Source organism: Moschus berezovskii, chromosome 18, assembly GCF_049115385.1.
Source record: "Moschus berezovskii isolate FMDL1 chromosome 18, NW_MosBer_1.0, whole genome shotgun sequence".
Lineage (NCBI taxonomy): Eukaryota > Metazoa > Chordata > Mammalia > Artiodactyla > Moschidae > Moschus > Moschus berezovskii.
In genome coordinates this window covers 60,721,518-60,738,318 of record NC_142477.1, presented here as the reverse complement: position 1 = coordinate 60,738,318, position 16,801 = coordinate 60,721,518, and the positions used below count along the sequence as shown (strand labels likewise).

General features: G+C 34.7%; 1 protein-coding gene across 4 annotated transcripts in view; it reads right to left on the bottom strand.

The window, feature by feature from the left end:
- The window catches only part of IPO11 (importin 11), a 203,585-nt gene that overhangs the window by 97,724 nt on the left and 89,060 nt on the right, over positions 1–16,801 (bottom strand). For all 4 annotated transcript variants that reach the window (XR_016035238.1, XM_088827722.1, XM_055422006.2 and 1 more), the window contains exons 19-21: positions 16,392–16,508; positions 11,557–11,670; positions 4,746–4,861 (exon numbers count right to left, since the gene is read on the bottom strand). Coding sequence is in view for 3 of the 4 variants with exons in the window: in XM_088827722.1 (XP_088683848.1) it covers positions 4,746–4,861; positions 11,557–11,670; positions 16,392–16,508 (347 nt within the window). In the remaining variant the exon portion in view is untranslated. The remainder of the gene's footprint in view (positions 1–4,745; positions 4,862–11,556; positions 11,671–16,391; positions 16,509–16,801) is intronic.

Genomic DNA, 16,801 nt, shown 5'->3' with positions numbered 1-16,801 from the left:
GTTTCTTACCCAGAGTATGGAAAAGTGAGCTTTAATTTTATGTAAGTTATAAATAATTATAAACAATATGACCCCCATATTATTTTGTGTCTACGAAATACTTCACAAATGTTAAATGACAAAACCAGGTAATCTAGGCAGGGGATTACACAGGGAAAACCAGGTACCGCCAAATGAAGTACTTCTCAACAGCACAAGGAATGATATCGTTGGACACCTTACCTTGATCAATAGTAACAGGATTTTAAAGAGAAAGACAAATACCGTATGATATCACTTACACATGGAATCTAAAACATGGTACAAATAAACCTTCTACAAACAGAAAGACTCAGACACAGAGAACAGGCTTGTGGTTCCCAAGGGGGAGGGGGAGGGAGGGAAATGGACCAGGGATTTGGGGTTAGCAGATGCAAGCTATTACATACGGAATGGATAAACAAGGTCCTACTGCATAGCACAGGGAGCTATATTCAACATCCTGGGATAAACCATAATGGAAAAGAATATTAAAAAGACTGTATGTATGGGTATAACTGAGTCACTCGAGTGTATGGAAGACATTAACACAACATCGTAAATCAACTATATGTTAATAAAAAGCCAGTTTAAAAAAAAACAATAACAAGATTTCATTTTTAAAGAATAAAATTTCAAGTAAGGTTAAAAAAAAAAATCCGATTCATCTTTAAAATAACCATGAAACCAAAAGAAAACCTCCACTCCAGTCCTGAGGTTTCACTGAAAAAAACATTGGAGGGCACATTCTAAACGCTAGAAGATGTTTAAAAACACTCTTTTTTACTCAACAGATCCAAAAAAGAGTCTATCTGAAGCTTTTCCTTTCCCTTCCTCTATCATTACTTTAGTAAAAACATCACTCAAGTCACTGTCACTCTCCCTTCCTATGGTAGTTTCCATAGTATAAACTATGCTATTCCAAAGAGGGAAAAGATTTGAAGAATTGAAACTACTTAAATATAAAATTACAAGATTTATAATTTCATATTAAAAAATAAAGGCTTGGAAAGGAGAGGAAGTGAGAAAAAGTCAAAACACTAAATTCTTTACCATCAAGAAAAAGGAAAAGTTAACTACTTTGATGAATAATTAGACAAAGATATATGTACCTATATCTTTGAATACAGAAATTAAAATTTAATGTTAACTTTCCAAAAAATGTACAAAAGAGAGGGCATAAAGTAAAAAAGATATATCAATTCAACAAATAAACGTATGGCTATAAAAATTCTTTTGAAGTAAAGCATCCCTGGTTAGGTTAAAATATAAAATTAAAAAATTTGCTCTGTATAGGAACATAACTAAATTTCAAATAAAAAAGCTAAAATGTAAAAGATGAACATAGATAAGTCAAATCTAAACAAAACAGGGCTTCCCCGGTGGCTCAGAGGTTAAAGCATCTGCCTGCAATGTTGGAGACCTGGGTTCAATCCCTGGGTCGGGAAGATCCCCTGGAGAAGGAAATGGCAACCCACTCCAGTGTTCTTGCCTGGAGAATCCCATGGACAGAGGAGCCTGGTGGGTGTCCATGGGGTTGCAAAGAGTCGGACACGACTGAGCGACTTCACTTTCACTTTTTCACACATGTATTACATCATGTTACTTCATAAAAATTTTTAAATATATTTTATTTCTTAAATCTTATAACACTACACAAAAGTATCAAAATTTTGTGCAGTGAATATCTTGTTTAACTTACAGTTCAAAAATGCTAGAAATAAAAAGGGGCACTCACATGAAGAAAACTGAATGGGATATTTTAATTGATCAGTGTCAGGATAAAAAACCAAAATAATGTGAACAAACAATCTACAAGTTAAAAAGAATAGATATTATAGATATTCATGAAAGTCTGCATCTTAGATATTATCATTACTATTTATGTGAATATATTACTATAATAAGTCATTAAAATTCAAATTAAGTTTAAAAAACTTGTACAAGTGGTATGTTGTATTTACAATGCAATAAATCCAGGTCTAAATCATTTACTTTAACATCAGCAAAAAAAATAACAATGCTGGGTCAAAGAAGTCATGGGGGGGAAAAAAATCACATAATCAATCTGAAGAATTTCACTTTGCATATAACAAATAACAACTTGTACCTCCCTATCAGTTCAAATTTCCATTCCCCAAGGTAACAGTTTTATACTTTTATCCCCACAAATCTTTCTCATCTTATGTAATACTCCCATTCCAGCCCGTAACACTCAGTTGAAGACTATCCTTCATATTTTGTTGAGAAAATAGATGTTATGAGATGGAATATCCTCCCATCTTATTCTACTACAATACAGAAATCTCTCTCTCTCTCTCTCCAGTTAAAACAAATGAACTACCCCTGTTATCTAAAGGAGAAAAAAGAAAAAGACAAAAAAAAAAAATCAACCCCTCCACTTACGCTGAATCCCATCCCTTCTTGCCTCCCTCAATCATCTCACTCTCTCAAGCCTCATCATACCTCCAGCTCTTCATTCCCACACTGGCCAACCGTTGCCCAGCTTCAACATCCTCTTCATAGCAGAAGCTCTCAAACAACTTGTCAATGCTCACAGGCTGTGCTTAACTCCAATTTATTCTTCAGTCTACTCTTCCTTCTGTTCCCACTCTCCACTGAAACCCCGCCGATCATCTCCCTTCACTCCTTACTATATGAACTACTCTTACTGTGACAATCAGCAGCATTTGACATAACTAACCATTCCCTCTTTTAAGAAATATTCTCTCTTGGCTTGGTTTTCCTCCGCTGATGGCTTCTCATGTGACTTCAAATTTTTTTCTTCAGGATTCCGCCCAGAACACTATGTTCTCTATCTGCCCTTTTCTTCCTAGGCAATCTCACCAATTCTCAGACTTTATAAATCATATATATCATGTGCTAACCACTTTACAAACAGCATCTCATGCTCACACAACCAAGTCAGGTAGAAATTATTTTTCCTCATTTCACAGATAAGAAAAGATGTAATCATCCAAACATGACTGCAAACCTAATGCAGTGGTATATACATGGGACTGCCTACCTATGTTCCAAACAGAGGAGTTTGGAATACTGATTCCAAACAGGAGTTCTAGCCCCCTAAGAAAATTATATTAAGAAATGTATACTTTGATTCTTTAAAGTATCTTAGCATTAGTAAATCTGATAAACTTTTAAAATGCATCCTAATGATTTAATTTTGTTTACATATAATGAAAGGCTAGGAAAAAAGGAATTACCATTAGTAGAGCAATGCATTCCTATTATCTGCTTATATAACCCTTAAAAAATGTGTACACCTTTCATTAACACATTAATATACTAGATCTGTAATTACATTGATAAATATGAGTCTATCTCTTTAAAATATTTTTCATTTTCTGATAAATAATATATATATATGTTTACAGAAAAGAATCTATTTGCCAGAGATTACTGTAATTTGTAATCTAGAGTAGATGCTGGCAAACTATAGCTCATGGGCCAAATCCAGTCCACACCCTATAAATGTCGTCTTACTGGAGCACAGCTGAAACCATTTGTATACATATTGTCTATGACTGCTCTGACACTGCAACAGCAGAGCTGAATCTCTGGGACAGAAAATACAAAGCCTAGGAAGCCTACCATCTGCTCCTTTACAGGAAAAGTTTGCCAACCTCTGATCTAGAGTAACCCACGCTGTACAAATAAAAATAAACGAATATAAAAGGCTCCAACACATGCTAGTTCACAATCAAACCATCCAGAAGTCATTTAAATTCAAACAATATAACCTAGAAAATATGAGAAACACAAATTGCAAATAAGTATCTACCTAGTTATGTTTTTCAATTGTTCATCTAGTATTCTGATTTGTTGTTGCTGTTGTTTACAGACCATTCATTCAGCATTTGCACCAAAAACAATTTCTAAGAATCAAAATACTGTTCACTCCTAAACATCCAAGGAAAACTGAAGGAAGGAAGAGAAGGAGGGGGGGAGGAGTGACAGAGGGACACACTGCAAATGTTTATTTTGTTCCATGTTTACTTTCTTTGACTTGCTTTTTTAAATTCCAATAGTAGGTTCTTTACATTGGAGTTTTAAAAACTTTCCTGTATTGTTAACTACATCTTAAGTAGATTTGCCCCAAAGAAAACTGCTGCCATCAGTAAGATGAAGCAAAAAGATTTCTAGTCAATGCTCAGTCTGTGTTTACTTAACGCCAATTCATTCATTACATAATCTGTGGCTCTGAGATGCCACAGAAAGAGGGTTCAATTGTTTTTCACTGCTTAACACTATATACTACTACACTCAGTAAAACAGTCAAGACTAAGTAGCATTAACATTTGGGTCTGAGGTATTTTATCCCAGTATTTACTGGGTAAAGCAGTAAGAAGTTGAAAATAATTCAATAACCCCCAAAACATCCCATTTAACAGTGTGGAGGTTTTTATGTCAATTTTTAGTTTTGGTCAAGATTCCTCATTTCACATTCCAAATTCCAAAAGATGAAATGCAGCTGAGTTCTTACAGAAACTTTCTAACTTTTACTATTACAAGCCTACAATGAGTGACAGATGCCAAGAAAAGTGGGAGTTATTATGTTACCCAGCTCAGGGAAACTGACTTTATGTTTTTGTTTTTAAATGCTGAGCTTTTAAACCATGTTACATGACCTCTGCTTTATTGGCATGAGTAGGGAAGGCCAGGAAAATAAATAAATAAGATTCACAGTATAAAGTTTTTCCTCTTACCATAATTCTAAACCATCTTCCAGAAGATAAACATGTGGAGGCTGGGAAACATCTGTACTCAGTTGAATAACTGGGAGCAGGAAAGGGTACAGGTTCTTGCTGTCTGCTCCTAATCCCTATGGGAAGTATAAATAAAACTTAACATAGGTAATCTAAGGTCCCGCCTCCCACCAAAAAAATCACCTATCATATTAAAAAGCCCTAAAACCAATTTATAAAAAATCAATCAATCAGATTTTAAAAGGATGATTCTAAGCATTATTAAAACAAAATTAGTTCTGTTTACAACTGGAAATCAGTAGTAAAAAAATATTCAATTGCCTAATGGTAGTAAAACCATATACATCAAGGTTACAAATATATGTTCACTTTAAGAGATTTCTCATATACATATTTATTTTCCTTTCCATGATGACTGAAGATGTGTAAACAGTGATGTGTTAAATTCTACAAATTATCTCAACTAAATAACTAAGCTAAAAAGAACCTAATCTAAATGTTCATCAGTTAAGATAACTACATTTATAATACCTTCATATTCTAGAATACTCAGTAGCCATGAAAAAGGATTAGGCATGGAATGAAAACAATCTCAAAAATAATGACAAATTGGGATTAAAAAGAAGGGTGTACAACAATTTCACAAGCCAAACAAGTTTTTTAATAGCTATATATCTGACATGAAGATATACACATAAAAAAGTTTCTTGGGAGCAAACAGAAAAAACTGTTGACACTAGTTAAATATGGATATTGGAAAAGGATGTTGGGAGGGGTAAAAGGAGTTTGTTTTTTAATGTGTGCATTTTTTTAATGAAGAATTTATGCCAATTTTTTAATAAGTTAAGAAAACAAAGATGGAGGAAGAAGAGGGGGTTTTAATTTAAAATTCTGGTTTGACTAACTACTGTCTTTTGGAGGTTGACTCAGTGCATCACACTAAATCTAAGCACTTTGAAAGCAATGTAAGAGGATAGAAAATCAATTTCTAACTCATAATCTCTACAATCTAATAAGCAAAGAACGGAAACCAAACTATCAAACATCTCCTCGTTTAGAAAATAATTCAGATGTCAACACAATTAATATATAATTACAAAGCAACAAAATGTATATGAATGCCTCTTTTAATGACACACACATATATACAAAATCAAAATTTTATCAGCAGGATATAGATACTTCAGTGGAAATAGACTAAGTTTATTCTTAAATACTTTGGGCCTTTCTACAACTATGCAAGGGTTGATAGACTTTAATAAAGATTTTTCCAAAGAAGAGATTTATAAAAATGTCACATTTAATAAAGTAGTAAAATTCAGTTAAATTTCACTCTCCACAGCTCAATTCTTAACAGAACAAAAAAAGAAAAAAAATTAAGGAAAACTAATCAAGTTCATTTTTTAATATCAATAGACTTAATATTTCCTAGGAATGTTAGAATCTACTTACTTAGAGCACATTCTAATGAGCACAAAATGCTAGCATTAGCAAAACTAAAGTAACTGCTCTAAGACTCTTTCAGTTAAAGCTCCAAGAAATTTAGGTTTGTAATCTAGTGGGTTGAAGAATGTATCACAATGTGTCAGATATGCAGCTTTAAGCAAATCTGAACACTTTCGATTCACAACTGTTACTATAAAACAATGCCTACAATTCTGTGAAATAATTACAGTTATAGTTACAGTTAAGCAGGGAGAAAAGAACAACCCTCTCTAAAAAGTGGTATTTCTCAGGGTACTGTCTTTGGCTCTCTTCTCATGTGCTTTGTACCTGCTGCTAAGTCGCTTCAGTCGTGACTGACTCTGTGCGACCCCATAGACAGCAGCCCACCAGGCTCCGCCATCCCTGGGATTCTCCAGGCAAGAACACTGGAGTGGGTTGCCACTGTACTTCCTGATAACATCCAAATCTATTATCTCCAACCCAAACCTTTGAGATGCCTTCTGGTTGATGATTTCCTGTGTCATAAGGAACTCCAGATACTCCTTACAACACAGGAAATCATCAACCAGAAGGCATCTCAAACTCTCAAGTAAATCACTGAACCAACCCACTATCTTCCTAAAAAATAGCTCCTGTTCCTGCATTTCTTAACTCAAGTGACATGAACCACTGTCTACGGAGCACAAAATTATACCACAACTAACCTCCTGTCCTTCTTCCTCCTCATCCCAAATCTAAGCAATCCTTAATTCTATCGCAAATTTCCCCCCTTCTTTCCATGGCTTAACTTCACATCATCGTCTCTTTCACGATTAACAGAAGAGCTTCCCAACTATTTCTTTGACCTTCTGTTCTGTTCTGTTCAGTCGCTCAGTCGTGTCCAACTCTTTGCGACCCCGTGGACTGTAGCCTACCAGGCTTCTCCGTCCATGGGATTCTCCAGGCAAGAATACTGGAGTGGGTTACCATTTCCTTCTCCAGGGGATCTTCCCGACCCAGGGATCGAACCCAGGTCTCCCGCATTGGAGGCAGACGCTTTAACCTCTGAGCCACCTTAGTTTTACTCTATTCAAAACCAGTGTCCCCACTGGTGCACTGATTACCTTTCTAAAATACAAATGATAACACTCCTTCCTCTAAACTTCAAGACACATTCTTTATGCCTTCCTAACCAGGCCCCAGGCTTCCCTGGTGGCTCAGTGGTAAGGAATCTTCCTGCCAATGCAGGAGACTTGGGTTCGACCCCTGGGTCAGGAAGATCCTCTGGAGAAAAAAGCGGCAATCCACTCCAGTATTCTTGCCTTGGAAATCCCTGGCAGGCTACAGTCCATGAGGCTGAAAAAGAATCAGACATGACTTAGCAACTAAGCAATAACAACAAGAACTGGCCCTTACACCCAACTGTGATACTCAATGCTGCAGCTATACAAAATGACTGTATTAGAAATCACTATGTTAACATCTGGAGAAATCTGATGGATTTAACACATGCATTTACTGCTGTGCTCTCCCAAGATCCACTAAAAGGATATATGAGTATGTGCTTTTAAAGACCTAGAACTCAAAGTACAAAGACAGCTTAAGAAGAGATAAAAGCAACTTATTTTTGGAAGTGGGAAAGAAAGACTGATTTAGCAGACTCAGAAAACCAAAGCTCAAAGCCAGCAGTGAAAAAGGGAAAGAAACCACCTGATTTACACTACAGAAATTCCAAAAGACTTGGGAACTGATAGCACAAGGTATTTTGGAAAGGGAAGCTGAAGGGAAGTATTAAAAATAATAGGACCTGTAGAAGGTATTTTAAAAGACATTTGATGACAAGATCTCATCCTTGTGCATAGTCAAACAACTGGCCCTCTTTAATCACTACAGATTTGGCCATTTATTCTCATAAAGTAAAACAAAGCATCTGACGACAAGAAGACATCAGGTAATCAAGACTAGGGATACTATATAAAACAGAGATATAATATAATGGGTGAAAGACTGATGGATCTTTCACTAAGGAAGGATCTCAGAATCACAGAACCAAAACATTTGCACACACAAAAAATGCCTCTAAAGGGGTAAATTTAGCATTTGACACCCAGCCAAACTACTAGTCAACATGAAAACTATAAGGCATTTTCACACAGGCAAAATCTTGACAAAATTTACCCCCCAAGTACCTTTTGCAGAATGCCACAGACATTCACGGGCTCCAGCAGAAGGAGGAAGTCATAACAAGGAAGAAGACAGGTACAGAAAACAGGCATCCTACAGAAAGGACAGGCAAGAAGAACCCTGATGACACTGAAAGGGGATCCAGTTATAACGGCCATGAACAAGCATAGAGTAAAAACCAGTGCATACTAAAGTTCATATGAATTTTCCAGATTCCAAGATGATGAAAGTAATAAAGTACCTGATGTGTGTGAACATACTGAGGGAATGTTTCGATAACAAGTGGACAGAACGGATTCAGTTACATAGAAAGCTAAATGTAGCAGGCAGAATTCTAAGATGACCACCTATGATTCTTAACTTCATAACTTCAGTGTACACAGACCATTCCCCAGTTATTCAATCAAATGCTAATTTAGATATTACTTTCCAGATGTGATTAAGGTCTCAAATTGAATGATCTTATAATAAGAAAATTATACAGATTAGCCAGACCTAACCACATGAACCCTTAAAAGAGTTTTCTTTAGCTAGCTGCATGAAAGAAAGTTAAAGATTCAAAACCTGAGGGGATTTGACAATCAAGAATTTCCCCACTGCTGACGATAATGATGGAAGGGGTCATGATCAAGGAATGTGGCTGGACTCTAGGGACTTGGAGGGCCCCCAAGGTTTCCCTGGTAGCTCAATTGGTAAAGAATCTGCCTGCAATCCAAGAGACCCTGGTTTGATTCCTGGGTCAGGAAGATCCCCTGGAGAAGGGAATGGCTACCCACTCCAGTATTCTGGCCTGGAGAATTCCAAGGTAGCCTGGAAGGCTACAGTCCATGGGGTCACAAACAGTCAGACACAACTGAGCAACTTTCACTTTCAGCTGACAGCTAGCAAGTAATCTGGGACTTTCGTCCTACAGACCAAGGAACTGAATTCTGCCAACAAGCTGACTGAACGTAAAGAAAAATTTTCCTCGAAGCCTCCAGGGGAGAACTTAGTCTGGCAGCATGTCAATTTCAGGCTATCAGATTGATCATAGAGTACAAAATGGTGTGCTCGACCTCTGACCTACAGAACTATGAGGTATTTAGAATGCTGTTTTATTCCTTTACATCTGTGGTAATCTGCTGCACAGTAACAGGAAACTTAAGCAAACAAAATTATTAATATAGGAGTGGAGATTAAGTGGATGGTTATACAGGATAGAAAATTAGCCATAATATAATGATATATGACTTCAACATTCTTTACATATGAACTCCGTGTATGCAGTCATACTAACACTGAATAGTGACCTAATTTAAATTATAATCTAACTATACTGGGAGGCTTGAAGGATAGGAGTCATACACAGGAAAATGAAAATTAAATCCTCATCTTCTATACAGGGAGGTCAAGAGATAATGATACACTATTTGGGTATCACCTCTGGAGGAAGACTTCTCTGATGACCCACGTGAGGTCTTCAAGTCTGAGACAATTAACCCACCAAGTGTCCCACAGCACCCTGTCCTTACTGTTAGAAGAGCACTTAGCTGTTCAGTCTTCCCCTAGACAACCACATTCGCAGAAAGCTTGTCCTATTCATTTCTGTTTCCCAGTGCCTTGTGCCATGTATTGCATATTGCAAGTGTTCAAAAACAGGTTTATCAAATAAATGAATGCCTACTTCCACTGAGGCTAAATTACTGCAGGTGAGAAAGTTTATTTTCATTCATTATTACACTCCTCAGTCAGAGAGACTACCAGTCTAGGTTCCTAGAATTTTAAAAAGGAAAACAAAAATAAAAACAAATACTAATATCTGTCTACTAAATTTCCATAAATAAATAAAAATGATAGTTGAAAGATGCAACGATTTCCACGAAAGGAAACTTACCAATAACCCTAATAATTATATAACTTTCTCAAATGACTGAAAAACTGATTTTAAGGTAATCTCATTTTTAATGTTAAACACTGTGTGTTTTCTCCAAGGGCACATGATTACTTAGCTGAAAACTTGCACCACTGGCCTATACATACCCAGCGTGTCACAATTAAAGGAAAAGGTCTTATAGACTCCAAACATTTCCCGCAAGTTCCTATAGCTTCCTAAGATTTCCTGAGGTAACACTGCTTGAAGAGCATACTTCCTTCATAAAAATCTCAAGTTGAGTCTAAAAACACATTTGGCAGAGATATAAGGCAAAAGACATGAGGATCACTCTCTGTTCTGATGCTTACATGAACAATCTCATACTAATCGCTAACCTTCTATTAGCCTTTGGATCCTCATCTATTAAAGAGATACAATTTTTCAGGATAATTACAAGAATTAAAGGATAGACAAAAGTGCTTAAAAAATTTTTTTTGTATCACTATCCATGTATCTAAAACTGTCTCAGATAGAAATTTATAACTATAAAACTCAACCATAAATATTGGTGAAAGAATAAGTTTACGTTTCAAGGTGACTGAAAAAGGTTTTTTTAAAAAAAAAACAAAACTAATATTAGTTTAACTTATTGGAACATTTTAGAGTAATAATTCTTAATTTTGAAAGAGATCTCCCCATTGGAAAAAATCTATCAACTTTAGCAGCAAGGGCAATAAAAGTCACTTGCGCATCCCTACAGACAGATATTCTCATTATGTGCTTCCCTCTCCATTCTCTTACCATCAGACCATAATCCACCCTACCAGTTCAAATGAGAACTGCAGCTCCATCTCTCTCTCTCTCTGAAATTTTAGGGTTCTCTCAACCTGCTGCACATCCCCATACCTCAAAGTCAAGATATCGAATATCAAATTAACTCCTTCCCTCAAAGGTAACTCACCTGTTTTTCTGTCTTCCCAACATATGAAAGGGAAAATTTTTACTTTAAGTGAAAATGGAGAGTAAGTTTATACAGAAGAGACCTGAATACCAAAAAAACTACATGCAAAAAACAACTGACTATAAAAATCACAAGTCTACCTTCTCTGGGGATAACCACCTCTAATGAAAGAAATTGTCTTTTAAACGTAGAGAATATTTTTTAAAATGTCAAAAAAGCTCACAGTAAACATTAAAAAAGTGTTTTTAAATTGTGTAGATTACACATGAACAAGAAAAATGTGAGGTCTTTTACTGCCACTAACATCAATCACATGAAAATAGCAAAAAAAATTTAAAGAAAGAGAAAAAAAAAAAAACTAAAGTAGGAACTGTGAAGAAGAAACTTACCTGAACAAGATGAATAAGTGTTGTCAGAATAGCACATCTCAACATATTATGCTCTTCACTCTGCTTCCAAAGAAGAGGCAAATACTGTACCAAACATCCTACATACGGTCGTATCTATCACAATAGAAGTAGAGGAAGCAACAGAACTGTATCAGTAAAGAAGGCGACTTTATTTCAGAAACACTGACAGACCTACTAGGTCACAGGTAGCAAATGGTTAATATTTACTGGATGTAATGTATTAAGTATATATCCTTTTAAAGATAAATTTGACAGTCTATAGAGACACAGAGCTCCAGGGTAAATATTTTTAAATAATTTTAAACAAGCAGCAAATTTATTGCATGAAATAAAATTTAGGAATATAAAACAACATACTGAGGCCAGTTATTTCTTTAACAGAAATAACTTAATAGAAAATGCTGTTATATCCTGGTTCTTTTTAATGAAACAACTTATATAATTGGGAATTATAATGTTTTTAAAAGAGTCAGCATTTTCTCATTCATTCAACCATTACCAAATGGCATCTTTCAAGTATCAGGCCTTGAAGACTAGGCACCAAAGAGAAGAGGATATAAAGGTAAACATATGAAACTTTAATCCTTTTCAAAGGGTCATATGTTAACCCCAATATGGATTAACTTCACCAGTTTTAAAAAATATCCCCTACATCACACACACCATGGCTTGATAGCGAGATTTCTGGAAAATAAAATGGAACCTGATTCCACACAGAACCTGGAAACTGCGCTCCAGGTTTAGGCCTACAGTCACCCAGTATTTGGAACTGATCTGATGAGCACACACTTGGTGATAAAACAAAACACTAGAGTTTCACAGTTTCAGTACTATCAACCCCAACGATTAAAGATTTAAAATTTCTCCCATACATATGGCTGATTCTCTTTGTTATACCGCAGAAACTAACACAATATTGTAAACCATTATACTCCAATAATTAAAACAAAAAAATTGCTCCCAGAAACAGTAAGAGTTTCTTTATTCTGCTTATAAAACATCATACACTAAAAGTATAGCAAAAAAATCTCTAAGATTTGTTCCCCCTAAGTTTAGGAGAGGAGATGCAGAAAGATAAGAAGTTAAATATTTGCCCAAATATTTCAGTGAGATAAAACTGAATAAATATTAAGAAACTCTTCATGTATCCAATTCTGAATATTATTTTAACAGATATTTATTGAGCACTTAATTTTGCTAAGTGCTCTATCTCAAAGATCCCTCCAATTAACTTATAAAGGGAGACCAATTAATACATAAAAACAGGTTTCAGAGTAACTAATGCATTCATATTCAACTAAAAACAGCATGTTTTACTGATAAGGAAAGTTTTGGTTTTGAACAAATTAAACAATATCTTCCAAGGCATGGAAGAAAGGAAATGTGTGCTACGAATTACAGACAGGGTGAACAATAGATCCAAGCATCCAATTACATTTGAAAGTCATGAAATATATATATCCCAGTCTCAGTTGTTCATTAGAGTATGTTCTAAATTAAAATTAATGCTTCAAAGACACTGTTTTAAAAATCACTCATAGATTCAGTGTTGTAAAAGATTTTTAAAAGGGGCTGGCAATTAGAAAAAAAAGTGATGACATGAAAGCCAAACACATTTCCTTAGGTTAGGAGGAGGGAGGTAAAGAAATAAATTTCTGGGGCAACTGAGAAAACTTGAATATGAACTTGATATCAGAAAACAGTACTACATCAATGTTAAGTTCTCTGAATCTAATGATGATTACGATTAACAAGGAGAGGTCTAATATAAGTGTTGTGATGAAATGAAGTGAAGAATATATGGGTACCTCATGCGACGAGTTGACTCACTGGAAAAGACTCTGATGCTGGGAAAGGTTGGGGGCGGGAGGAGAAGGGGACGACGGAGAATGAGATGGCTGGATGGCATCACCGACTCTGTGGACATGAGTTTGAGTGAACTTCGGGAGTTGGTGATGGACAGGGAGGCCTGGCGTGCTGTGATTCATGGGGTCGCGGAGAGTCGGACACGACTGAGCGACTGAACTGAACTGAACTGAACTGATTTACTACAACATGTCTACATATTTAAAATTTTTCAATGAAAACATGTAAAAGAAAAAAAAAACACTATAAACACTTCTTAAAGTGATTATGTGTTTTTGGTAGACTAATGATCAGTTATTTAAATAACATTTAAAAAACACATGGAATTAAGAATGTTTTATAGATATCAGGCTAAATATCCCACAACAGAAAGTGAACCATCAGTGTAACACAACTGAGATGAGAATACTCATCTTTTGGCACTTCTGCTCCAAAAAAATAGAATGGGGTAGGGCTCTGCTATGAGCATTACAGTCTTATGAGTTCATTCTACACAGGAAGATACCCACTTTCATTCATAACACATTAGAAAAACAAGTGAAACTCGAATATTTAACAGACTAACAAATGTTTTACCAAAGGTTCCATTCACAAGGGAATTTAAAAAGTAACATCTAAAAGTATCTATTAACATCTCATTTTAGCTAACACTTTCAACAGAATAACATTTCACACTGACTCTAATCTTTAATTTTGTTCTTCTCCTTCAGAAATGCTTAAGTCCAAAGACTGCTTACCTGACTTTTTACCTGATGATTAACACATTTTTTCCTGACGGTGTTTTTACAGAAACCCTGAACTGGAATAATTCACTTACAGGTTTTCAATTACTTTTTTTAAAAAAAGAAATATAACCTTCAAAAAATTTCAAGCTATGGTATAAAAGATGGTGACTTCCCTAAAACTTCAAAAACTGTTATGTGTCAGAAAGTACCGCTGTAAGATGACTCAAAATGTTTGCCATCTAGTAGACAAAAATCATATTTATATACAAATGATACCTGAAGGATATTTAAGTGATGGTGTTGTTCAAAGGTTAACACAAGAAAATGTTTTTCCTGAAAACATTTTTCATAACCCTTTCCTATTCATGTTCTAAAAACAAAAAGTACTAATGGTTAATTATATCTTATTTACTAACGATATAGACATATGAGCTGCTTAGGCTATTTGTGCTGTGAAAGATTACCATGGATAGAAACAAAAGCATTTTTAAATTTACTAAGCAAGAGTAATGTTAAACTTATGTGAGAAAAGGTTTAGCGGTTTGAGGAGATGGGGTAAGAAAATTCATTTCTACAAAAAGAAAAAAAAAATCCTTCTTTAAGAAATTCCCATTAGCCAGATGATATCTAAATAAGATTATTTTAAAAACTTCCAAATCTTGCTTCTACAATATAATCAATTTTTAAATAATTTATTGCAATTGTATAGTAATCTGCATATTGAATATTTAATATTAAATATCTGTGATAATTTTATACTCAGGAATCCTTGAGAGTAATCTTTACCTTTACCATTTTATACATGAGGACTCAAGGTTCAAGACCATATCCAAGCCAAAGAGCAGAGACAGGGACTTGAAATAAGTTTAAAACACAATCTCAATGACCAACTTCTCTCAATGTTATTTATAAACCAATATCAAAATGAAATAATATAATTAATGTAAAAAGAAACACAAGTGTTAAAAATTTTAAGATATTACTACTTTTAGACACCAGGACTCAAATCTGCTCAAAATGATTAATGGTCACTCAAAACTGCAACTGGTGTTACATCAATATAACGCTGAGTCCAGTTAGTCGGTTAGTGTAAGTTGCTCGGTCATGTCCAACTCTTTGTGACCCTATGGACTATAGCCTGCCAGACTCCTCTGCTCATGGGATTCTCCAGGAAAGAATACTGGAATGGGTTGCCATTCCGTTCTCCAGGGGAGCTCTCCAGCCCAGAGTTTGAACCTGGGTCTCCTGCATTGCAGGCAGATTGTTTACCAGCTGAGCTACCAGTGAGAAGGTTAACTTTGAGTTTGAATATTATCAATGCCACTAAAATGTCTGAACTTTGGCAAATTTCTTGAAGCCTCAAATTGTTGAAGATAATGAATTCTAATTCCAACCCAAAGGTTTCTTTAAGGATTAAATGAGAAATATACGCAAATCACCTGGCACAGGAGTTGGAAACTTGTCATAACTCAATAATTGATAGCAATTCTCATCAATTGCTTTTGAATTAATAAGCAGGTTCAAGGTGTCAGAATTCACTAACAGATTCAGGAGCAGACTCCAGGACCGTGGACTTAAATTCAGTTATCTTTTCCTAATTAATATCTCACAGATTTACTCAGCACTTTTCAAATAAAAATATGCAGTGTAAACTTGGATATAAGAAATTACAGGATAATTACAGTGTGATTCCTGGATTATCAATTTTTCACAAACATTAGGAGTGATAAGGGAAGCTGAATACAATTAAATAATAATTTACTGTTAAAAACTTTACATATTATTTTTACATTAAACCAGTGATGGATATGACATGGCCTAGACTGCAAAACACACTCAGTTTTTAAAGTACAAACAACAGATTTCTGAGAATATTTGTATTTGATGACTGACACTTGTTGAGTATGCACTCAAACATATTAAATTTTTAAAAGTATTATTCAATATAAACTGAATTTTATAAAAGATATATAATTTTGCTTTCTAACAAACAACATTACATTGTTGATCCAATTTTTTATTTTTTCATTTTCTTAGGTCATTTTTTAAAAACACAAGTATAAAAGTCAATTTTGATACAGAACTGAAATCACAACCTAATAGTTAGAACCATTTTAATGAATGTCTTAATACTTAAAAAATGTGTACAAAGCAAAGATATTAATGAATTCTACATATACTCTACATATTTCTCTAACATTTTCATGTTTACAACAAAATTACCTGCACGTTGACTCTTTCAATCACACAAGAAAGGACATGTAAAACATGCATCTTTGTGTCACATTCTGTAACTTGCTGAAGTAACTGAAAAAGTAGTGTGAACATGGTTTCCAAATACTGTAGGTAAAAAGAAAAAATAAAAGTTTGGTACAGAAATGTCAAAAACCTTCACATAAAGACAGAAATAAGAAGTAAAATTAAGTTTTAATATCAAAGAAATAAAAGACAAAACCTTAGCATTACCTATACAACTTCAAATTGGTTGTCAATATTTAGGGCAGTGATCTTATTCTTTATTGCTGTTCAATGTGACCATTTTCAAACTTAATTCATCCACAAATGTTTTTAGAGAAAAAGTGTGTCTGAAGTTTCTGTGTTTAAAGTTTATACAGCTAATTCAACTTTTTAAA